We start from the raw sequence: 25,657 nt of genomic DNA, 5'->3' as shown, positions 1-25,657 counted from the left end.
GGGGTTCACTAAGTAGCTGAAGGCTGTTCATGAACTGCAGTCCTCCTATCTCAGCCTCCCGAATGCTGAGATTACAAGTGTTTACCACTGTGCCCAGCCCCTTTTTTTATTTTGAAACAAGGTCTTGCTAGGTTGCTGAGTCTCACTACATTGCTGAGTCTGTCCTTAAACCTGTGATCCTCCTGTCTCAGCCTTCTGAGCACTAAGATTACAGATGTGTACCACCCATGCCCAGCCCCTTTTTGACTTAGATAAATTCTTTGGGCTCATTAGATTCATTAGATCAAATATGCAGATCTTGATTGTACAATATCCAGTTGGAGTAGGATAGTCAAATTTACCTGAGAGATTTGGACTCTACTACTTCATTTGTTTCATTTTTTCTTACACCTATACATGTGCTGTGTAGTTCTTGGTGCTTAATGTTGGTAGGCTTTCCAAATGCATGAGTTGCTAAATGTACTGTTTGTACTATTGTTGCTAGACTCTTTGAGTGTTTCATATTCCACCTAATATGGGGAACTAGTAGGTGTGGCAGTGTCTTGTACTCCATTTTTGCCCAAGCATGACATTCGTTCTTTTCTTAATTCTTGAAAGATATCTGGAGGCTTGTGATAAAGGGTCTCAACCAGCCCCATGCAACCTGGGGTCTCAGTAGTCATATATTTACACTTGCATAATATGGACTCAAGCTTGATTGTAACTTTATTGTTGGCAGGAACTCTATACAATATACTTTTGCAGAGTTAGAGGTATGAGAGTCTACAGTAAAGTATGATGTCCTGGAAAGGCCAATAAAAAAAGCTAGCTGGGAATTGTCATTAAGAGATTTGAGTACTCGTTTTATGTTAATTCCTTCCTGCTCTGGAAAATGGAAAACACCCTATAATAGAGTTGTATGATTTGGGTAATTGGATTAGGATTTGGTTAATCTTAGATGCACATCTGTGCACTCCCCTGTGTGGTATGACATGGAGATGTATAGGAAATACCGTATTTTGATCTTTGGGAGAAGATGGGTAAAGATCACCTTATGATTGATACTCAAAGTAGTAATTATATAACCCAAGCTATTATTTAGAGGGCAGAAATAACCACAGGGCCACTGTGGTCCAGGCCCCAAGTCTGAATTACCAATCAGATGATAGCTTATTTGGCAGAAAAGTATAAAACCAAGGAGATAAATGTGTTGTCTGGAATTTTCTTCGTAGACTTTTGATTCAGGCTGGCTATGACCTCAATGTTCAGGATCATGATGGCTGGACTCCCCTTCATGCTGCAGCACACTGGGGAGTGAAGGAGGCTTGCTCTATCCTGGCAGAAGCACTCTGTGACATGGATATCCGGAACAAGCTGGTTAGTGAGCTCCAACCTCTAAAAGGGCAGTGAGTTCGGTGGGTGGGTCTCTGTAACAAAAGGCTTAAAAGTCTGTCCAGTGGCAACAGGAAGCTCTGGGGAAATATATATCACACATATGACTGCTCTGGGGAAATATATCACTGGTAGCTACAGTGTTGCCCTCTACCTCCCTGCCCCTACTCCTATAATCAACATGAAGATATGGGGTTTTTTTGTTGTTATGTTTTTGTTTTTGTTTTTGTTTTTGTGTGTGTGCTTTTTGGTAGTACTGGTGTTCCTGGAAACCCTTCTATCTCCGGGCTACACTCCTAGACCTATTTCCATATACTTTTTAATTTGGAAACAGGGTCTCTAAAGCCAGCCTCTTGTCTCCGCCTTTCAAGCACGGGGATTACAAGCGTGCGCCACCACGCCCGGCTGAAGATATGTTTGCTATGAAAATAAAACTGTACTAGCTGAGCCGGGCATGGTGGCGCACACTTGTAATCCCAGCATTCGGGAGGCTGAGACCAGAGGATCACAGTTCGCAGACAGCCTCAGCTACTTAGTGAGGCCCTCTGCAACTCAGTGAGACCTGGTTTCAAAATAAAGAATAAAAAATAGGGCAGGGGGTGTAGCTCAGAGGTCGAATGCCCCTGGGTTCCATCCCCAGACCCGCCAAAAAACAAAACAAAACAAAAAAACTGTACTAGCTGGGTATGGTGGCACACACCTGTAATCCCTGTACTTAGAATACTTGATTGGACAGGAGGATCACAGTTTTGAGGCCAGCCTCAGCAACTTAGTGAGATCCCGTTTTAAAATTTAAAAGAGGGGGACAGGTTGGAGGTATAGCTTAAAGATAAAATGCCCCTGGATTCAGTACCCAGTACCCCCCCCCAAAAAAAAAAGCACTCTATTCATATTGAGTCATTAAAAATGTTATAAAGACAAAGAAACTTGATTTTAGCTGATAACAGTTTTATTTAACCTCACTCCTGGAATTCCTGTACGTATATCTATATCTGCAATTTTCTAGGAATCCAGAGACATAGGCTTTTAATTAATAGATGCTCTGATCTGCCTCATATTTCTCCTGAATCCAGGTTTCATTCTCTTTAGGTCAGGGCCCATAACTGGACTGGTTTTTCTTAAAAGAGAACCTCTCTATCTGCCTTCCTCTTAACTTACAGTAGGGAGGTGATTGCTGTGTCTTAATCTTTATGCACCCTGAACCTCCCTTTGAGTTCTTAAAAATACTTATTGAATTTATTATTGCAATTAAGACCATTTTACAATAAGTACAAATGGGTATTTCCCTTGGTTATTTGCCAAGAGGCAATAAGGTGTGGTATTGTACTAATCAAAATTGAAACCATATTTAATAGAGTTACTGTTATTTATCATGTTTTCTTTGTGCCAGATGAAGGTGTATCAGAATGTAAGGTAGATTAAATAAGGAAGCATCTTCAGGTTGCACATCTTTAATTTAAAAATCTGAAATCTTAAATGCTCCAAAATCTGAAACATTTTGAATATTGACATGATATCCCAAGTGGAAAATTCCACATCATGAAAGCACAAAATTATTACAAATACATACTGACCTTCCGGCTATATGTTTATGATGTATATTAAACATGAATGAATTTTCTGTTTACACTTGGGTCCTATCCTCCAGATATCTCATTTTGTATAAGCAAATATTTTCAAATCTGAAAAAATCCAAAACACTTCTGGTTCCAAGCATTTTAGATGAGGGATGTTTAGTCTGTATCATTGGAATCAAAAGCAGAAAGTATATATTGAGTAGCCCCTAATAGAGTAAAGTGAAAGAGAGCTCGTGGGGGGGGGGGTGTTCATGCTTGTAATCCCAGCATTTGGGAGGCTGAGACAGGAGGATCATGGTTCACAGCCAGCCTCAGCTACTCAGTGAGGCCCTTGTTTCAAAAATAAAAGAATAAAAAATAGGGCGAGGAGTGTAGCCCAGAGGTAGAATGTCCCCCCTGGGTTTCATCCCCAGCACCACAAAATAAATAAGTAAATAAATAAAAAATAAAGAAAGTGAAAGATCGCTACCTCTGTTTTCTGTTGGTCATGGGTCCCTCTTTTCTTTGCCAGGGCCAGACACCATTTGATGTGGCTGATGAGGGTCTTGTGGAGCATTTGGAGGTGCTCCAGAAGAAGCAGAGTGTGGTGAGTCTCTGTTGACGCTTTGAAGGCTGTTCTAACAGTTGCAGTCCTCACTGGCTATCTAAAGTGCCTGCTTTTGTTATGTCTGTTGAGAGCTGAACTGGATATATCTACATTCCAGAGATATTCATTGTTCCCTTCAGGAACTATCAAGAGTCTATTAGAAGAAAGTATCCTAGAAACCATTAAAGGTTGCTTATTATAAGTTAGTTTTTAGGTAGCTGAAAGTTAAAAACAACAACCACCTAATAATTACCCTTGCGTTCTAGAAAAATCTTATGTTCAAATCAAGATCCCCCCCAATAAAGAGTACCAGAGTAGAGGACTCCTAATAGCTTTTCCCTTCTTTTTAACTGAACAAAATGATATTTTTATTTAAAGAATATTCATTACAAAGAGGAATATATATATTTTAAATACACAATATTAAAACTCATTTGGTATTGAATAGTATTTGGTCAATGATCCGTACTTATTCCAGATTCATAATATATTGAGAATTTAGTTCTTTTCTCCCTTATTCTCATGTTAAGTCTTTTATTATTTGGTTGTATGTGCTTAGTGCAGTACAGGTGAACTACATATACATGGTTCCCATGTATAGACTGCAGAATAGAAAACTACCCCCAATATACAGATGAAGAGTGAGTTAAGTCTCAGGGCATGGTGGCAAATGCCTGTAATCCCAATGCATGGGAGGCTGAGACAGGAGAATTGCAGGTTCAAGACCAGCCTCAGCAATTTAGCAAGACCTTGCTTCAAAATAAAAGTAAATAAATAAATACATAATAAATAAAATGGGTATGGTGATGTGGCTCAGAGGGAGAACACCCTAGGGTTCAATTCCCAGTACCACCACCACCCCCCCCCAAAAAAAAAGAGTGAATAAGTCACATTTCTGCCCATAAAAAAAAAAATTTTTGGTGAGGAGAAGAAAGATCAATGGCCACCAGGTAGGACAGAAGAAAAAAAAATCACTGGCTTTCCTTTGTTTTTGTTTGCATGTTCAGTGGCACAGGATAGGCAAACTTAAGTCTAAGTGAAATGTGGGAAATAGAGCAGTTCTGAATCAAAGAACTGTACAGCTCAGTGGTAGGACAAATGAATCAACCTTATCTAGCCTCAGGCATGTTCAACATCATGTCTATTTTGTTTTCTTTGTTAAGCAATCAGGATCATTAAAAGCTAGTCATTTCCAAATGTGCTTTCAGTCCTGTTATACAGAAGCAACAGCCTTAATACAGGATGCATACTTTACATAGTTAGGTTTTTTAAAGCTTCTTATTCTGAAATAATTTTTATACTCAAATGTAAAGAAGCTACAAAAATTGTAAAATGAGTTATATATTCTTTACCCAGCATTGTTAGGTTTCTGAACATGAATGATGGCTTCACTAAATAACATTTCTATATTAATAGGATTGAAACATATTTATGTCCTTTGCATGACTTTAGACTCTAGGGATAGAAATACTAGAAATATTTCTTTCTTTTTTCTTTGTGGGTCTGGGGATGGAACCCAGGGGCATTTGACCTCCAAGCTACACCCCCTGCCCTATTTCTTATTCTTTATTTTGAAACTGGGTCTCACTGAGTTGCAGAGGGCCTCACTAAGTAGCTGAGGCTGTCCACGAACTGCGATCCTCCAGGTCTCAGCCTCCCAAATGCTGGGATTACAAGCGTGCACCACCATGCCCAGCTTTAGAAATATTTCGAGTATGCATTCAAACAGCATTGTCTCTAAGCGCTTATTTTCCAGTTGGTATCTGTGTTTTCTTTAGAAATATTGCCAACTTCTTTCGGTATATGGATCATAAAGAATTCTTTCCAAGTTCCTGCTGGCTTTCTATTTTTCAGGAGCTAGGCTTTTTTTGATGATTGGTTTAAGGTATTTGAAAGGGACAGATTTCTTGAAACTAAGCCATGGTTTTTCTCTTCTACCTTGAAGGAGGATTTTCCTCTGTCACTTTCGTCTAATGAGACCCACCTGATGTGTTTCTCTTTTTTTAGTTTCCCATCTTTCTCTTTGGTGTTGGCCCTGTCTTCTTTAAAATGACAGTGCCGTTTTGGTTCTTTTTACTGCTGATTCTTTATCAATAGTTAAGTTCTTTTCTTTCCCAATTTTCAGCTTCGAAGTGAAAAGGAGACACGGAATAAACTCATTGAGTCTGACCTGAATAGCAAGTTGCGGAGTGGACTCTTTAAGAAGTAAGACATTTAGGCTTCTGGGATGGGATGGTCTTTGTTCTGTGTGGGTAACATACTTGAGAATGTACACTGTGATGAAACTCTTGTGTTTGAACTTAGACCAGTAACCTTCAAATGTGTGGGAAATTTTATGGAGCAAGGATATGTATGAAATCATTGGAGGATAGGTGAATGTTTTAAAGTTAGAAATTAATTGAGACTGTGCATACAGCATTTCTTCTGTCCTGGATTGGGAGCCCCCGGTGCCCCTGCTCCCTTGACCACACTGAAGCTCTGTGAGCCTCAGCTCCCATGTCTGTTTTGCTTACCATCATCTCAGGGCTCAGCACGGAGGTTTCTGGCATGTAATAAGTACTCAGCACACATTTGTTGACTCGTGTTTTTGAATACATACCTGCCCCATCATTCATGGTTCCCATCATTCATGTGTTAAACAGGCCAGAATCTCCCTCAGTCATATTTGGAACCGATACTAAATCAATTTTAGTCTGAAAAGAAAAATAAAGAAAAAGGTGCACAAAAGAATCAGAAGAAGACACAGATATAGAGAAGAATCTGAATGTTTCTGCTATTGCTTCTTCATATACCTCTTCCCTTTATTTTGCCTGATTTTCAGCAAAATTAAAATGGTTGGTCACTTCTGGGTTACATTCAAAGTGTGTCTTTAATTTAGCAAGGAGAAAATGCTGTATGAGGAGGAGACACCTAAGTCCCAAGAAATGGAGGAAGAAAACAAAGAATCGAGCAGCTCCAGTTCAGAGGAAGAGGAAGGGGAAGATGAAGCTTCTGAATCAGAAACTGAGAAGGAGACAGGTAATGCAAGGAAGACTCCATTTTCATTGCTTGTTAGTGAGACCTAGCTGGGCATCTGAGGGCTCCAAAAAAGAGTTTGAAGTTTAGTTTTTAAAGACAGGAAATCTGCTAGTGGCCACTGGTTATAAAGGCTATGGGTCATTAGGATATATCTACCAGCCCCTGTGAGGCCACATGATATGGTCAACAGAGAATTTTTGTGTGAGGGAGCCAGCTGTCCTGACCTTTGATTGGTAGATAACAGAGACCAAATTCCAGAGGCAGAGATCTTGTATATGCACTTTGGGTCAAATACTTTTGTTGTTGTTGTTGTTGTTGTTGTTGTTGTTGTTGTTGTTGTTGTAATGGGGATGGAGGCCAGAGACCTTCAGCCTCCGGGCTACACTACCAGACCTATTTTATATTTTATTTGGAAACAGGGCCTCACTAAGTTTCTGAGGCCTCACTAAGTACCTGAGGCAGCTTTGAACCTGTGTGATCCTCCTGTCTCATCCTCCCAAGCGCTGGGATTACAAGTGTGAGCCACCACACCCAGCTTCAGTCAAATACTTTTAATGAACTGGTAAAAATTTGCATTTAGTACTTCTTGGGTTAGTCTGATTCTTTAAACAGTTCTAAAAATCAGTCTCTCCCCCTCTATCCCTTTCTCTCTCTCTCATCCTGGGTATTGAACCCAGAGACACTCTACCTTCAAGCTACAACTCCAGTCCTTTTTTTGAAACTTGGTCTCACTAATTTGCCTAGGCTGGCCTCAGACCTACAATCCTCCTGTCTTAGCCTCCCAAATACTGGGATTACAGGCACATACCACCATGCCCAGATTTCTCATTATTTCTTTCAGTTCCTGATTGGGTCATCAAGGAAGGAACAAACTCACATTTACCTTTATGACCCTTATTGATAACATGTACAGTCATCCCTTAGTATCCACAGGAGATTGCTTTCAGTACTACTGCAGAGACCAAAATGCCTAGATGTTCCAGTGTCTTTTGAATAATGGCACAGTATTCACACTTAGCCTGTATACAAACTTCTGCATGTTTTAAGTCATGTCTACATTACTTATTATACCTTATGCTATATAAATGCTATGTAAATAGTTGTTACTCTGTATTGTTTAGGGAATAATGACAAGGGAAAGAGTCTGAACATATTCAGACAAATGCAATTTTTTTTTTTTTTTTGTGTGTGTGGTACTGGGGATGGAACCCAGGGACATTCTACCTCCGAGCTACATACCCAGCCTTATTTTTTATTCTTTATTTTGAAACAGGGTCTCACTGAGTTGCAAAGGCCTCACTAAGTAGCTGAGGCTGTCCTCGAACTGCAATCCTCCTATCTTAGCCTCCCAAGTACTGGGATTACAAGCACGATGCCTGGCTTTCAGACAGGTGAAGTTCTTTTCTTTTTCTCTTTCTTTTTTTCTTTCTTTCTTTTGTGGGTCTAGGGATGGAACCCAGGGGCATTTGACCTCCGAGCTACACCCTCTGCCCTATTTTTTATTCTTCATTTTGAAACAGGGTCTCACTAAGTTGCAAAGGGCCTCACTAAGTAGCTGAGGCTGTCCTCGAACCGCAGTCCTCCAGTCTCAACCTTCCAAATGCTGGGATTAAAAGTGTGCACCATCATGTCCAGCCAGGTGCAGTTTTAAAAAAAATATTTTTAGTCCATGGTCAGTTGAATCCATGGATGTAGAACCTACAGATAAGGAAGAATGACTGTACATCATATAGAGCTGCTTTTTTTTTCCCCTGGTAATGGGGATGGAACCCAGGGACATTCTACCTCTAAGCTACACCTCCAGCCATTTTTATTTTTTATTTTGAAAGAACTTTACATAATAAGAAGACAAAGCTGGGATGTGGGATCTTTCTGTTTCAGCCTCCCAAATATTGGAATTATAGGTGTGTGTCACCATACCCAGATCATATGGAGTTTAAGCATTTGACAAGATAGGAAACTTACCATTAAGAATGAAGTGCTGAACATATTCAGGCCAATAAGCTATAAAATAGCCTATTGGTTTGGATTTATAAAACCATCCAAACACTGGAATTTTACTGAATAGAGATTCAGCTGCAACAGAATAGTCCTCGTAGATAATTGGAAAGTAATGGTAAGCTTCCTTCAGATTTGAGTCCACAATAAAATGACATGTTTCTAGATAGAAGACTGAGTTAGAAGGGAAAGTGTTACCTCTTAAGTTTATAATAGAGTCTGTGTTTTTCTTTGAACTCTGCCATAGCTGGCCCGCCAATAATGAAGACATTTAACTCACTCTCTTGTCTGAGCCCTGGTGTCTGATGAAGTCTGGCTTTGCTGACATGTTTCCTCCTATCCTAGGAGAATACTGCCCTTCATTTATCAATCTGAATGTCACCAAAGGAAGTTAGAGGTCATCAGTTCTGTTGAGAAGACAGGCATGAGCTAAGTTTGTAGTAAAAAAAAAAAACCTTTATGTTCACAGAGATTTGAATTTCTTTTCTTTATTTTTGGCAGTACTGGGGATGGAACCCAGGGGCATTCTACCTCTGAGCTACATCTTCAGTCCTATTTTTTATTCTTTACTTTGAAACAGGCTCTCACTAAATTGTGAAGGGCCTCACTAACTAGCTGAGGTTGGCCTCCATGATCCTCCATGATCCTCCTATCTCAACCTCCCAAGTACTGGGATTACAAGCATGCACCCACCATGCTGGGCTCCTTGAATTTCTATTATTAATCAGGCATAGCTTGCTCTGGAAATGCTAGTTTAAGATCTAAAAAGATTTGAAAATGTGCATCATTTTGTCCTTTGTGTTATTTACTGAGTGCTCACATATTGTGGGTTCCACATATTATCTGGAATTAATATTTGGGCTTGCTGTATGCCATGTCACTTATGTTAGCTACTAAGGTATTAGAATAGGAGGGAACTGCCTGAACTACTCTTTGCTTCACGATTGTACCCCTGCTTCAGGTCTTGTTCACTGCAGTCCATCTCCACACTTCTGTTAGAATAGAATACCCACAGCACCCTCATGATCATGGTGCACCTCTGTTCCAAAACCTTTGACCACCTCCTTAACACCATCTTTGCCTGCAGAGTAAGTCTCAAATCCCATTGGCTGTGCTTTGAGGCCTTTTTTTTTTTTTTTTTTTTGGTGGTACTGGGGTTCCTGAAAGCCTTTCTACTTCCGGGCTACACTCCCAGACCTATTTTTTATACTTTTTTATTTGGAAACAGGGTCTCCTAAGCCAGCGCGCATGGCTGGCTTTGAACCTGCGCAATCCTCCTGTCTCCGCTTCCCAAGCGCGGGGATTACAAGCGTGCGCCACCACGCCCGGCCTTTGAGGCCTTTTTATATTTTAGCTTCAGCTGCCCATTCTGTTCTCCTACACAGGCAAGGACATATTGTTACCAAACTGTATTGCTTGATTTCCTCAAACATGCTCTGAGCTTCTCTGCCCCGAATGTTTATTTGTGCCTCAGAATTCATTTCAGGCCATCAAATGCTTGTTGAGTGAGTTCTCTTAGAAGTTATATGATATAACAAGATAAAAACATTTCTCTAGATTTTTCTGATGCAGGAAGCTAAGCTGAATGGACCTGTTCTCCTGCCCCATGATTCCTGCTCCCCTGTTCGTGTCCCTCTAACATCATGTACTTATTTCTGTTCCCACACTCATCATTTTTGCTCGGAACACTGAGTTTCTTATTATACTCACAGGTCTCAGCACAATGCAAGGCATGTGACAGGAATCCACATTCATTAAATGGTTTTTTGTTGAATATATCTAGTAGGGGAATAGGAAGGCATATGCATGAATAAAATACATGTCATGTGAGAGATAAATGCAGTCAGTGGTTTTCACTAGTGAAAAAGAATATGTCTAGTTCAGGAAATTGTAGTAAAATTTTATATCTGTATAGTGCATTTTACTTTGCAACACATTTCAAACATTTTTATTTAATCCTCATAACCACACTCTGGGGTATATGTCATTATCACCACACTTTAGAGTAAGAAATAGACACCACAGATTAGATGAGTTAAGTTTTATAGCTAGTGTGCCTAAGATCCGGATTTTGGTCTGAAACTCCTCAAAGTAGTAGGAGACCAGTGGAAACTATCTGTGTATGAAGAGAAAAGTAAAACTCTGGGAAAGGATGAGATTCTCCCAAGAAGAGAAAAGCAGTATGAAAAAGAATCTTGAAGCATATTGTGCGTCATAAGTGAAGTGGACACAAGCAAAGAGTTAGTAAAGAAGGCAAAGAAAGTCTGATCAGAGGGCTTGAGAAAAATTGGGGTGTGTATTTCTGCCTCAGAGAAGCCAGGGCTGTAGTGAGAAAGGTGAGCTCCAGGATGATGGAGCTATTAGGAGGTCACAAGTGACTAGAGCCCGGTCTGAGCCCGGTCTCACCAGCCCGGTGTGGGCAGAAACCAGATGGTTCCAGCAAGCTTCCCTGCTCATTCCTGTAGCTCTCTGCCAACTAAAATTTTACTCATGTCCCAAAGCCCAGTTCAAATCAATGTTCTTTATGAAGATCATTTATACATACATAATATAGATTTGTGGTTTTCTTCTTTGATTCCTGTAGCTACTTGTTTGTGCTTCTTTTATATTACTTTTCCTCCACTTAGTATTTGGTTTTTTTCTTTTTTTTTCTTTTTTTTTTTTGCTGGTACTCGGGGTGGAACCCAGAGGCTTTCTACCTCTTGGCTATACTCCCAGACCTGTTTTATATTTTATTTGGAGACAGGGTCTCACTACATTCCTGAGAGCCTCACTAAGTAGCTGAGGCTGGCTTTGATCCTCTGTCTCAGCCTCCCAAGTGCGGGGACTACAAGCGTGCGCCACCACGCCCGGCTCCGCTTAGTATTTGAATTCTGTTTTTTCTCTTCTTTTCTGTTCTTCCTCCACTGGCAAGCTTTAGAAGCACTTGAAAGTATTATGTTTACTGCTGCTCTTTCTGGGTGCCATAGTTCCTAGCACAGGGCCTTCTGTTGTGGTAGGTGCTTAGTAAATATGTGGAAAGAATGCACAGAAGTGGATCATGCCTAAACCTCTCCAAACGTTGCCTGTCACCTATGTATGTACTAACAGATATCGGGTGAATGTATTTATCCTGTTTTTAAAGATCCACAGGTACAGCCTCATAAAATGATAGCTGTCATGTGTCTTACATAAAAGTGTAGTAAAGAATAAAATTGTGATTACATTTCATCAATAAAAGCATAAAAATAATTTTAAAATAAAGAGATCTAACCAGAAAAAATATTAATCATATTTTGAGGTGAATGTAAGAGTTTTGGTTAGTTTCTATTCTTCCTCTTTTATTTATTTTACTTACATATTTTGCATATCAATTACATATTGCTACATAATAAACCATCTCCAAACAGTGGTTTCAAACAATAACTCTTTATGTGTACCCAGTTCTATGGATTGGCAATTTGGGAAGAAGTCCGTCCACTGGATGGCTTGTGTCTCCTCATGGTAATACTGTCTGTGCATGCCTCTGTGTTCAGATTTATCTGGGAGGATGATTTACCCACTGGTCCTGGACAGCATTACTCACTATTCTGGTGTTTGGCCAGTATATGTTACATTTGCTAAAGTCGCAGTGGCCATAGCAAGTCACCTGGCCAAGACCAGAGTCAGTATAAGATGGCTTTACACAAAGTGTGGAATCAGAGATGCATGATTTGTGGAGCTATTGCTGTGATAATCTGTCACTTTTGGCTAATAAGCTGGACAATTTGGGCTAGACATTCAGATGGTATTTAAAGAATGCCTTGGATATTTATAAAAACCACAAAAATAATAAGAACACTAGGGACCATCTACATCTGTCTACAGCCAGACAAGACACTAAGTTATGCACTTTTAAAACATTGTCTTTTATCTTGTTAAAAACTCAGATAAGGCAAGAATCATTGAGAAAGTAGAGTGATTATAAGTAACTTGTTAGTATCACACAGTTAGGATATGATATAGAATTGTTATATAACTCATGGGTAGGTTACTTTGGGTCTCTGTTTCCAGAATACACAGACCAGAACCATACCCACTAGACAAAGGCGCTGTGCTAGTTATTTAGTGTGCGTCCATAAACTACACAGGCAAGCTGGTCGATGACCCCACCGAGATCACCACTCTTAACTGATGTTATGTGAGTTCAGTTATTAAAATTCTGTAGCTTAACCTACATCCTCTGCAATCCTTTCTACCTTTATTTCCTATAGTGACCCTAAGAACATCTATTATTTAATTATTTAATTAGTCTAGCTACTTTGCAATCTACAACCTCTATAGTCCGTCCGTCTTCTCTCTCTCTCTCTCTCTCTCTCTCTCTCTCTCTCTCTCTCTCTCTCTCTCTCTCTCTCTCTTTCCTTCTCTTTCTTTTCTTTCTTTCTTTCTTTCCTTCTTTCTTTCTTTCACCAGGAATGGAACCCAGGGGCATTCTACCTCCAAGCTACACCCCCAGCCCTATATTTTAGTCTTATTTATTTATTTATTTATTTGAGGTTCTGGGGATGGAACCCAGGGGCATTCTACCTCTGAGCGGCACCCTTAGCCTATTTTTGAAACGGTCGCACTGAATTGCAAAGGGCCTCACTGAGTAGCAGAGGCTGGCTTCCAACTTGCGCTGTCCTCCTGTCTAAGCCTCCCAAATGCTGGGATTACAAGCTTGTGCCACCACGCCTGGCTCTCTATGGTCCTTTCTACCTGTATTTTCTTTTTTTTTTTTTTCTTGTCTTTTTTTTTTTTCTTTGGTGGTACTGGGGTTCCTGGAAGCCCTTCTACCTCCGGGCTACACTCCCACGGGCTACACTCCCAGACCTGTTTTTGAACTTTATGTGGAAACAGGGTCTCTTAAGCCAGCGAGGCTGCCTCCGAACCAGCGCAATTCTCCTGTCTCTGCCTCCCAAGCGCAGGGATTACAAGCGTGTGCCACCACGCCCGGCTCTACCTGTATTTTCTATAGTGACCCTAAGAATGTCCATTATTTAATTAAGCTGGCTACTTTGCCAACCATCAGATGTACTACTTTGATTTTGGAGCCATTACTCTTGCACTTCGTTCTGCCTTCACCTGCCAGTCAGCCCTGCCTTCAGCTTCCTCCATGGTTCTGTTTCTCTGGAACCCTGACTAATGTAGCAGTTATTCTTGTTTCTTCTCTTAGAGGATCTACCCTTTCAATGAGGCCCTATAACACTTTGTTGACTTGGAATCAACCAGTTTAACACCTAAATTATGTATCATCCTGTGTTATTATTATGCATCTTATCTCTTTCTCTTGATTGTAATTACCTAGAAAATAAGATCTATCTTATATTTTTTCTGTGTTTTTTTTTTCCCTGCCCAGTAATCCCAAAACAGAGAATAGGTTCTTCAGAATTAGTTACTGATGAACTTTTTATATAACTAATAATATACAGTTTTAAGTTTTCATCTGGAAATTGGAATTGGAGCCTAACAACATGGGAATATCACAGAGCGACCTTCCTTCTTTCCTTCCTTCCTTCCTTCCTTCCTTCCTTCCTTCCTTCCTTCCTCTTTTTTTGCAGTACTGGCGATGGAAATCAGGAGCATTCTAACTACAGACTATACCCCCATTCCTATTTTTTATTCTTTATTTGGAAATGGGGTTTCACTAAGTTGCGGAGGGCCTCACTAAGTAGCTGAGGCTGGCTGCCTGCAATCCAAGATCCTTCTTGGTTTCAGCTTTCCAAGTACTGGATTACAAGTGTGCGCCACCACACCTGGCTCTGAGTTTATTTTCTTGTGCTAACAGTTGCTTGAGAGTTCATCTTAGTTTGAATCTAGGCATTACATGGCCTTAGTAATCTGTTTTGATAATGAGCAAACCTTTTCTCTTGGCAGAAAAGGACATACACACACAATGACAAGATGTTCATGCTTACACTTACTGCTTCTCTTGTCTTAAATGACAGATAAAAAGCCAGAAGCCACTGTCAACCATTCCAACTCTGAAAGCAAGAGTAGTATCACGGAGCAGATACCAGCACCAGCTCAGAACACCTTCTCTGCCTCTTCTGCTAGGAGAGTGAGTACTTTGGAATTAATTTGGGTATAATATTTCACCCTACTGCAATAGCACATGTTTGAAAAGGTCTCAAAAAAAATTTTTTTTTTTTTTCGGTACTGGGGATTGAACCCAGGGGCATTCTACCTCCAAGCTACACCCCAGCCAATTTCTTATTCTTTATTTTGAAACAGGGTCTCACTGAGTTGCAGAGGGCCTCACTAAGTAGCTGAGGCTGTCCTCGAATGTGATCTTCCTGTCTCAGCTTCCCAAATGCTGGGATTACAAGTGTGCGCCACCACGCTCGGCTTTTACAAAGACATATTCTTGGAAAACATTAAAGGTACATTCTTGGCCATCTTTTTTTGCTCTCATGAAATACCACAGTCTGTGTGTCTTAAGAAATAGATAGAAGCTAGAAATTCCCAAATCAGTGCACTTGCTGACTCCTTTTCTCATAAGGCTCTCTTTCTGTCCTAAAGATGGCTGCCTTCTTATTTTGTCTTAACCCAATACCCAGAATTCTAGTGCCTCTCCCTCTCCTTTTAAAGGTACTAGTCCTGTGTAGTAGAGCCCCACTGTGTTGACCTCATTTAACCATTATCATCTCCTCATGAGCTCCATCTCCAAAGAGAGTCACTCTTAGGGCAGGGTTCAACATACAAATTTTGGAGAGATAAAGACATTTGGTCAATAACATTGCCCTCCAAAAATCATAAAACCATCAACAAACAAATTTGGCTACAAATGTCTTAAGGTAACATAAGATAGAGTAGCCTGGGACCAAAACAAAACAAAACAACCCCCCCCAAAAAAAATCCCCCAAACCTTGTCATATCTCTATTTTATTTATATCCAAAGTTAAGATAATTCTATGTAAAATTTAGACTGGGCTATTTAGATTTCTAGCTTCCAGAATTAATTGTTTGATGACTGTTCTTTTCTAATTCTCTTTAAAACTTTACTTCCATGAGTAAAGTCTTTACACTTTGTGATGGAAAAGGACAGGAGTAGGAAGAACTTGTTAAAATACCAGAGGAATTTTCTGGTAAACATTGTGCTGGTCTCAAGAATTTATAGGCTTCTAGTCAGTGAGACAGCTGAATGATGACCCAGTTTTACAAAGTATAAAATTAGTTTTGATGTTAGTAATTAGTCTGAATTATTTGAAATGGAGTTATTGAAGAAGCTCTGGTTTTAGAGATATTAACTTCTTGATCTTATTTCCTCATTAATTGGAAATACAGACTTAAGTTATCTCTATGGAATCAAAGGAATAGTTCTGGCTACTTATTCCCCAGAAGCATCATTGTGAATCCTCAGTTTTCAAGTAGAATACAGTTCTCACTAGTACAGTCATTTAGTTGTACCTCATGTACTGTCATTGCTTTTTTATTTTTATTTTGAAACAGGGCCTTCCTGGCTCTGTCACTGCATTTAAGAGTGACTAGACTTTCTACTTTTTTTTTTTTTGTGTGTGTGTGTGTGTGTGTGTGTGTGTGTGTGTGTGTGTGGGTGGTACTGGGGATGGAATCCAGGGGCATTCTACGTCTAAGCTACAACTCCAGCCCTATTTTTTATTCTTTATTTAGAAACAGGGTCTAGCTGAGTTGCAAAGAGCCTCACTAAGTAGCTGAGGCTGTCTGAGAACTGCAATCTTCTGTCTCAGCCTCCCAAATGCTGGGATTACAAGCATGCGCCACCATGCCTGGCTCTAGACTTCCTACTTTTTTTTTTTTTTTTTTTAAGTACCGGGGATGGAACCCAGAGACATTATCCCTCTGAGCAACAACCTCAACCCTTTTTTTTTTTTTCTTTCTTTCTATTTTCAAAACAGGGTCTCACTCAGTTGTGAAGGGCCTCGCTTTAGTAGCTGAGGCTGTCCGTGATCCTCCAGTCTCAGCCTCCCGAATGCTGGGATTACAAGTGTGCACCACCATACCCAGCTTATTCTTTCTACTTTAAAAAAAAAAGTACTAAATTAAAAAATATATATAAACATATAGAATACTTATTCTTTCCTAAAGTAGTATTGGGAAAGGGGAAAAGATTCCCTTTGGAATCAGAATAGCTTATAAAAAGGAAGGAGTACCTAAATATGTATGTTCAGGTGATAGATTTTGAAAAGATTAAATCTGAGTGCTAGTTAGAGGTGAGTGATTTCATGTTTGTATTGCATTTTCACTATCAGAATGTAAAGAGGACCTGTTATTGGGAAAAAGACCCAAAGCTTCTTGCAAAGGTCCCTGGACCATAGGAAGGGGCTGTTGACTGGTGTTTTAAAGACGAATTATATGCTCAGCTGGTTGTTAGGCTCATGCTAACCTGTGGTGTTTTACTGATTGTTAATTAAAGACAATGTAAGCTTTTTATGAAGCCCCCCCCTCTTGTGCCCCCAGTTGGTGCTGGCGATTAAACTCAGGGCCTTGTATATACTAGGCAAGTGGTCTACCACTGGGCTATATCCCCAAACCTGAAACTTTTTTTATAACATTAAAAATTATTTCTTCTTTTTAATGTAAGAGTAGTTATGGTAAGTTGTCTTTTTGACAGATGTTCTCTCTAGGAAATATAGAAAAGTTAGGAAACCTTTGACTCACCCTAAATTTTTGCTTTTAAATTTTGTGTCAGTGAAATCTAAAATTCTTGGACCTGCTACCTGACATCAAATAAATTGTTTTCTTAGAATTTGTGTGAAGTGGCCTCTAGTATTTTTCTTAGTATTAACTTAAATCAACTTATCACATACAGCACCTTCAAGCATCTTTCTTTCTATCTATTTATTTATTTATTTTGTGTGGGTCTGGGGATGGAACTCAGGGGTATTTGATCTCCGAGCTACACCCCCTACCCTATTTTTTATTCTTTATTTTGAAACTGGGTCTCACTGAGTTGCAGAGGGCCTCACCAAGTAGATGAGGCTGTCCGTGAACTGCTTTCCTCCAGTCTCAACCTCCCAAATGCTGGGGTTACAAGCATATGACACCACGCCCGGCTCAAACATATTTATATATTAGTTCATCTAGTTTTTTCAGACTCCACATATTATATGGAAAAATTAAGCTCATTATCACCATTTTACTGATGAGCTTATTGAGACCTAGAGAAGTGAAGTATCTTATTTTCAGTTACCCAGTGAGTCAAGAGAAGATGTATCACTAGAACACAGCCTCCTAGCGCTCCAGGTCAGTACTCATTGCATAAGGAGAGCAAAGGGTATTTGAGTTCCCAGAACAAGTCTGTCAGGGAGGAGCACTATGCTGAGGATCTGAAGCTATTTCTGGCTTAGGGAAAAAGAGAGTCTTGAGAGGTGATTATAATCAGCCAGGTGAGGAGGGCACATTGGCAGAAAGGGTGCTATGTTTGTTCTTTTGATTCTGCCTTATATTGCCTTGCTGATATTCATTAAATGTGGGAAAAGCAAATAGGCTGAAACAGAATGAATCATCAATGCCTATTTTCTTTTTCTTTGTTTCCTTCTTTATAGTTCTCCTCCAGTCTTTTTAACAAGCCAGAAGAGGCCAAAGATGAATCTCCCTCTTCATGGAGATTAGGACTCAAAAAAACTGGCAGCCACAACATGCTGAGTGAAGTGGCCAATTCCAGGGACGCCCTAAGGGACCGTGGCTCTTCCATCTATCGCTCCTCGTCAAGCCCTCGGATCTCTTCTCTGCTGGACAACAAAGATAAGGTGCTGTTTGAGCAGGGCATGGGAGAATCCTAAAGCAGTTTTCTTTGATAAAAATTCAATTTTGGGAACAAATGAAAATATTATCTAGACTCTTAAGTTGATTGTGAAAGTACAAAGCCTTTAAAAGAAGCTAGGTACATTTATAGTATAATCAATTAGCTATTTGTTTGCTATATTTACTTGGCCAAAAAAGAAGAAAAAGACTTTAAATATAGCTTTCCCCTTTGGCTTACCTTATGCTTTTTATTCCTTACCCTCTTACCTAGAGCAAAATAGTGGATCAGAGAAAATTGACATGGTCCGAATGGTTCTTCTGAACCAATACCAGAGATTTAACTCTTTTTATGTTTAGAAGCAAAGTTCCTTAGCTGCGCTTTGAATCCCATTGAAGCTCAGGCACATTAGAACTTAGATTTTTTTTTTTTTTTTTTTTTTTTTTTTTTTTTTTTTTGTACTGAAGGTAGAAACCAGGGCTTTTCTACTCTGGGCTATACTCCCAGACCTATTTTATATTTTATTTGGAAACAGGGTCTCACTAAATTGCTGAGAGCCTCACTAAGTAGCTGAGGCTGGCTTCGAACCTGTGTGATCCTCCTGTCTCAGCCTCCCAAACGCAGGGATTACAAGTATGCGCCACCACGCCCGGCCTAGAAAAAATTTTTAAACTTAAAATTTTTTCATTCATAAAAATATGATTCAGTCTACTTCACAAATAGTTCTACCTGTGTATTCTTTGGAGATGAATTTGGGTCTAGATTTTATAGGGCTCACTTAGCACTCTTCTATGGAACCAGGTCTCTTTTGTAATGATAGTCCTCTTGTTCTGTCTTGCACATCTGGAGACTGCTAGAAGGTGTGAGGCATATTGGTTGAATTCACTCTGTACATATTCGTTGTACATATTCCTAATAACGCTACATTTCAAGGAAAAGATAATATGCTGGAATTAAAACAGGCTTAGAGTATAGCTCGCTGGCTTTTCCAAGGCTCCCTGTCTGTCTTGGCAGGGCTTCTGCTTTGTGTAATTTGTGCTACTCTTTTCCTGATTAAATCAGCCTTACTTTTCTCATGAGAATTATTTTCTTACATACAGAGTTTTAATGGAGGAAAGTTAGGAATAAGCTTTTGAAAGCTTACCTTTTGCAATACCACTCAAAATGGCATTGGTGTTGAATCCAGGCATAAGAACCATATAGGTATATTAAGCCCTCCTTTTTTACCCCCCAAATGCTGTGTTGATATTATACCTTTCCTGTACTTATTTTCATTTTATAGGAAAGAGAAAACAAAAGCTATTTTAGTTCACTAGCACCCCGGAAGCTCAACAGCACAAGTGACATTGAAGAAAAGGAGAACAGGTAATCATAATACAGACCAAAAGGTGTTTTCCTTTAGCCCTTCTGGGCATAGTGATCCCATGGCCATCACTCCTCGTTAAGTACCGTAGTGCATTATGAATTGTCTGTTCCTTCTGCTTAGAATGCCTCCCAGCCCGACTCCCTTGCCTTTCAATTCTAACTCCGCCAGACATTTCTGTCTATAGGACACTTTCCCTGACCCTTCCAAATTGTGGGTTAGTTTTAGTTCCCCAGCAGGCATTGTAAAGGTTGGATCTATGTACATCTGGTGACTGAAGAACCTCTAGTGCCTTGCACACTGCCTACTACATGGTAAACACTAAAAATATTATTTACTTGATCAACTTCTAATTTGTAAGGAGATAAAATTTAAAGTCTTTTTCATTTAAAATAAAAATAGAGATTTTTAACTATTGCTGCATCTCAGGGCAGAGCCTAATTTAGAACTTTTCTTCTCAAGATGTGTCTTCCAGCCAGCAGTATTGGTATCAGCGAGCAGCATGTTAGAACTACAGAATCTTGGGCTTAACCTCAGCACTGCTGAGTTAAAATCTGCATTTACAAAAAATTCCTTAGGCAATTCAAATACACATTAAAGTTTGACAAGGACTGTTCTAGTGAACCTTGTGAAGCATGGAGACCCATGTCTATTCCAGTAAAGACCTTGAGTTACCTATTGTGGCTCCAGAGACCTACCACAGTCCCTTCCTTGATGCTTTCTCATTTATAATACTACAGAGACTCCTGGCAAGATCTCCTTCCCTTCCCCCTCTGTAGTACTTTTTTCCATGGTTAAAAGACTTTATCTCTTCCACTAATCCCTTTCTGCTTAACTTATGAGCAACACACTATGAGAGACTGATTACAAGGTGCTTTTTGTATTTTTTATTTATTTATTTTTTTGTGGGTCTGGGGATGGAACCCAAGGGTATTCGACCTCCAAGTTACACTGCCTGCCTTATCTTTTTATTCTTTTTAATTTGAAACAGAGCCTCATTAAGTAGCTGAGGCTGTCTGCAAACCACAATCCTCCAGTTTCAGCCTCCCAAATGCTGGGATTACAAGCGTGCGCCACCATGCCCAGTGACACAAGGTGCTTTTTATTTATTTATTTTTAATTTTTTTCATTTATTTATTTATTTACTTATTTATTTTTGGTGGTACTGGGGTTCCTGGAAGCCCTTCTATCTCCAGGCTACACTCCCAGACCTATTTTATATTATTATTTGGAAACAGGGTCTCTTAAGCCAGCGTGGCTGGCTTCAAACCTGCGCAATCCTCCTGTCTCAGCCTCCCAAGCGTGGGGATTACAAGCATGCGCCACCACGCCCAGTGACACAAGGTGCTTTTTAAATGGGAAACAAAAATGACTTCTCATTACAAAAGGATGAAGGATCTTTGATATGAGGAATTTGATACCTGTTCTCATTAGTTGGCTTTGAAGGTGATCGGAGAAAACAGATAGTAAAACTTATTAATTTTTTTTGTCTAGACAGAAAACAGGTATATAAAGCATAACCACTGGAAAGTGTTTATTTCTTTAGTCATGTTACAGTTTGCTGTTGGCTCTTCTCGCCCTGTTTGCACTGTATCATAGACAAATCTGGTAGAGGAATCAGCATTTGTTTTGTTTTGTTTTAATGCCTCTACAGAGAGTCAGCTGTGAATTTAGTGAGGAGTGGCTCCTATACCCGACAGCTGTGGAGGGATGAAGCAAAGGGAAACGAAACACCACAGACAATTGCTCCTTCTACCTATGTGTCAACCTACTTGAAAAGGTATCGGGTGCAAAGGGGTGGGAGATGACTTTGCTTTACTCTGGCCATGGGAATATGGATAATAATTGCATGCCTTTTGATATCCAATTAGCATCACAAAAATGAATCAACAAATTGCTTTTAGATTTCCTGGGATTAACATCTTGACTAAATTAAATTGATTTATTCTCTTAATAACTGAATGAAAATAAGCTAATTCCTGACATCCTCTCAGTCCTATTAAAATCTTCAATTAGAAGTGACTTCTAGTAATCTCTGGACAAAATTAAAAGACCTTTGTCCAGTAACTGGCTTTCCTTTTTGCTGAAACTAGAGTAGTTCTCATCTCAAGTTATATTTTTGTGGGGAGGAAGGGAGGGAGACTACCTAGGGTGGTGAAGGGTGGGAAATGGGAACAATTTTTTATTGCATTAAAGAAGTTTCATATTGAAGCCTATTAATTTAGGGACTTGAGTTTTTGTTTTTTTTATGACTTTAATGGCCCCCAGATCCATCAAGATGTGAAACTCGCAAGTTTGGTGCAGAGAAGGTACATGGGTTTCCTTCTTCTTTTCTCATCTGTATTCCCTTTCCTGCAGTTATTTTCTTTGCCACATATTAGCCAGCAAGCAAAGCACCTCTGCCAGGACCATTCAGCTACAAGATATACCTAATGTTTTAATTTGCACTTTGCTGCTGACGTGGAAGAATCTGTTTTTCATTGCTTACTTTGAATTCCTTCTTCACTTCCACTCACCCCTTCACACTGCCTCTTCATGCCCTTTACATTAAGTTTTCTAGATGACTGATTAGCTACCTCAGAATCAAGCTTTGGCCATAGACTATATGAGCAGATTAGCTGTTTGGAATGAAAACTTAATTCAATTTGACAGAAAGACACTTGTCAATAGCTAATGTCAGAACACAGAAAATAAACTATAAAAGAAACAGCCCATTGTTGCCTTTTAATATTCTTCAGTTCTGCAGGTACATCTTATATAAGATAGGGCCCAACTTTGAAAGTATACAGGTACGGTTCAGTGATCTCACTGATTCTTCATTGTACAGGCTATGTGGTCTTGTCTTTATGAAGCTATCACCTATGTGTCTTAAAAGGCAAAGATCATCATTTACCTAGATATGTTTTTCTTACAGTTGAGTCCAAGATCAAGAAAACTTTTCTCAGAGTAATATCCTAGATCTAAGAAAGAGAGAAAGCTGTCAGTTTAGTTTCCAGGCATGGGTGTTTTGTGGTGAGATTGTTCATTTTCATGATCCAAATCATCAACAATGGGTTGAGTGACATTTGGCTTGATAGATGTAGTCTGGCAAAGTTACAGTGAACAGAGGAGGAAAGGGCTGCTTCTCTTTAGGATGGAAAGTGTGCTTAATTATGTGAGCACTTTTTGAGGAAAAAATTTATAACTTGTTTCATAACCCTGGATTTCCAAAGCTCATCTTCTACAGCCCTAACACACTTTTTGATATTATAAAATACTGCCTTAGGATCTTTTGAGGAAGAAAGAATAATATACCATCACCATTTTAAAAAGAAAGTGCTAATAGGAAAGTGTCATTCCCCAGTGGTGCCACCTTTGGTGTACGTTCCAATGTCCATATCCTCTCTTGTCTGTAGGCAGGAATTCATTTCACATGACCCAGTAAAAGGCCTCATTTCCAGAGAAGGCTTCATACTATGAAGCTTTTTTAAAACCACTGCCTCAAGTGTCTCATTACTATTATAGTTAGGAAGCATTTTTTAAAATTCCAACCCAAATAATTTTTAACTGCATTTGAGGTGGTTCTTACTTTATCTGCGGTTGAAACCAAGAAAAGTTGCCTTTTATTGCCCATACAGTATTACTTCTTAGACTTAAAGCTTTAAGTTTTCCCAAAGGCGTTTTTGCTTTAAGCTAAATAACTCTAGTTCTCAGAGTCATTTCTTTTCCACAGAGTTTCTTTACTTCTCTCCACTTTTGAATTTTAAATTTCTTAAACCTTTTCAAATTCCCTGGTCTTACTTTGGCTTTTACAGTGCTACTGCTGTATCAGATAGACATTTGGGGTTGCATGATTTTTTGTCCTGGGTTTGTTGGGACTTATTTATTCTAACAGAATTATTCTATTTCCTATTATTTCCCTTTCTTAGCTTCTACTTTTGTCATACATTCTACTTTCTTGCTTTTCCTTGTTAAATATCCTCTCTCCTCTTTTACATTCTTTCACTCTTGGATGATTGACTAAACGATCATCCTTCAAAGAGTGCCGATTGCTTCACTCTTAGATGATTGCCTGCTTGCTGCCAGTGACCCAGCTCCCACTGGAGTTGATCACCCCACTTCCCAGTTGTCATATCCTCTCTTTGGTCTACATCCTTTTAAGTGCACAATCTGGGTGGGAAGGTGGTGCTGGGAAATGGTGGGTGAGCAGCATGTCCTGAAGAAAGTGACTGTGTGCTATTTTGCAGTGCTTCATTTGGTAGAAGTAGTGACCCCACAAGTCCCTACATTTCAGCCAATCGCAATTCATCTCCTGCTACTTCACCCATTACCACTGGTTCATCTACCTCTCGGGGCAACCAGTGGCAACCTGCCTCTTCTTGCCCTGCACCAGTCAGTGCAAACACTACTGCATCTGTACAGCATGGCAGGTAAGGCTTCTTGGAGCCATTTCAGTGGCATTCATCACAGTTAAAGCCTCTGGAAACACCTATAAGATTTGAACCAAAGAAACTTTGTCACTGTGAAGCAAACTTGAATTCTTAAAAAACTGTCCATAACTTAATGAATATGCTTTTGTTTGGCTTTTCTTTGACTGTTATCAGTTGCTTATTGAATAACATAGGATATGTATCATTGGATTTGGTATTCAGGAGCCAACTTAATGTGACTACTTTCATCTCTCATCAACGTTACCAACTATGATTACAGTTTAATGGTCACACCTTTCATGGTAAATTAAATATTAAAATATTCTTAAATTTTTCTTAACTTTCTAGTTATTAAGAATGGGAATTGCTTGTAGTTAGTTGGGTTGGAAGATAATGTACAAACCCAAATCAGAAGGAAAGCTAACTCATGTTCCAAAAGCTTCCTACAACCTTCTGAAACTTCTCATCAGAGTGTTTTTCTGAGAACACTATGAAAAGGAAGAGATTTGTTTGTATAAACTGCGTTCCAGGGGTGGTATCTTTTGGGTTTCTAGTTTATCTAAGGGGTTCCATGGGCAGTGTCATTTTGAAAGTGTAGCAGTTTAGCTGTGGTAGTAACTGGTTTTTAGGCCTTTTTGTGTGGTCAGAGATCTTTTTGTTTTGGGGATGTGACTTTTATGGGTCTTGCCATACAATTGACACAACGAAAGTGATAAATAAGAATGATGATTGTGTTGTTTAAGTACCAGTTATGGTGGTGCTTGGTTGATGTTTGTCATTTTGCTATATTTCTTTCCTTTACACAAAAAGTGACTATTTGACCAGGAAGGACACATTTATGACGGATTATTATTAATAATATTGTGTAACTATGTAGATATTTATTAGGTCCTTATAATAAGTTACTTATAAGGAGGGCAAGCTTATTACCAATTATTAATAACAATTCTGTGTAGCTGGGCACTGTGGCACATGCATGTAATTCCATTACTTAGGCCAGCCATGTGCTAACCTAGTGAAACTTTTATTTCAAAATAAAAAGCAATAAAGGCTGGGGGTATAGCTCAGTAGTAGAATACCCCTGGGTTCAACCCCCAGAATCACAAATAATAGCAATACTACTGTATACTTATGTAGAAATTTGTTGAGTCCTCACAATAATCCAGCTCACAGACATGGTAAATATTGTCACTATAGATGAGGAAACCAAAACACAAAGCAGTTACTTACTTAACTATGAAGAGCTGAAATGGGGAAAATAAATGTAGCTCTAATGTGTTGAACTCTGTTATGAGACAGACATTGTATTAGTTATTATTCAAAAACTATATTGGGATTTGGTTTAGTCATACAGAACCTTAAATAAGACAAAGGTGTGTGTGTGTGTGTGTGTGTGTGTGTGTGTGTGTGTGTGTGTGTTTATATATATACATATATATATATTTTTTTTCTTTCACTTATGAAAGCCTAGAAATAGGCAGGGCTAGCACAGTAGCTCCAGAGTCATTAAAGGACCCAGGTTTTCTTTTTTTTTCTTCAGTCTTTCTGCTCTATAATCTTTACATCATGGCTTCTATTTCTATGGGTTACCTTACTATACAAAATAACTGTGGA

At 39.3% G+C, this 25,657-nt stretch overlaps 1 protein-coding gene across 8 annotated transcripts in view; it reads left to right on the top strand.

Annotated features, from left to right (window-relative positions):
• PPP1R12B (protein phosphatase 1 regulatory subunit 12B) overlaps window positions 1-25,657 on the top strand; it is a gene marked incomplete at both ends in the record, with an annotated part of 232,936 nt that overhangs the window by 71,220 nt on the left and 136,059 nt on the right. For 4 of the 8 annotated variants that reach the window (XM_080698454.1, XM_080698453.1, XM_080698451.1 and 1 more), the window contains 8 exons: window positions 1,212-1,356; window positions 3,460-3,534; window positions 5,660-5,739; window positions 6,413-6,552; window positions 14,496-14,608; window positions 18,075-18,278; window positions 19,554-19,636; window positions 21,289-21,414. In XM_080698454.1, coding sequence (XP_080554580.1) covers window positions 1,212-1,356; window positions 3,460-3,534; window positions 5,660-5,739; window positions 6,413-6,552; window positions 14,496-14,608; window positions 18,075-18,278; window positions 19,554-19,636; window positions 21,289-21,414 — 966 coding nt within the window. Of the gene's footprint in view, window positions 1-1,211; window positions 1,357-3,459; window positions 3,535-5,659; window positions 5,740-6,412; window positions 6,589-14,495; window positions 14,609-18,074; window positions 18,279-19,553; window positions 19,637-21,288; window positions 21,415-23,860; window positions 24,044-25,657 lie in introns of all 8 variants that reach the window. The other 4 variants (XM_080698449.1, XM_080698448.1, XM_080698447.1 and 1 more) reach the window with 3 other exon arrangements.

The sequence above is a fragment of the Muscardinus avellanarius genome, assembly GCF_963383645.1.
Source record: "Muscardinus avellanarius genome assembly, chromosome: 7".
Lineage (NCBI taxonomy): Eukaryota > Metazoa > Chordata > Mammalia > Rodentia > Gliridae > Muscardinus > Muscardinus avellanarius.
Note: the sequence above shows the minus strand (reverse complement) of the source record. Positions and strands in the feature narration are given on the sequence as shown.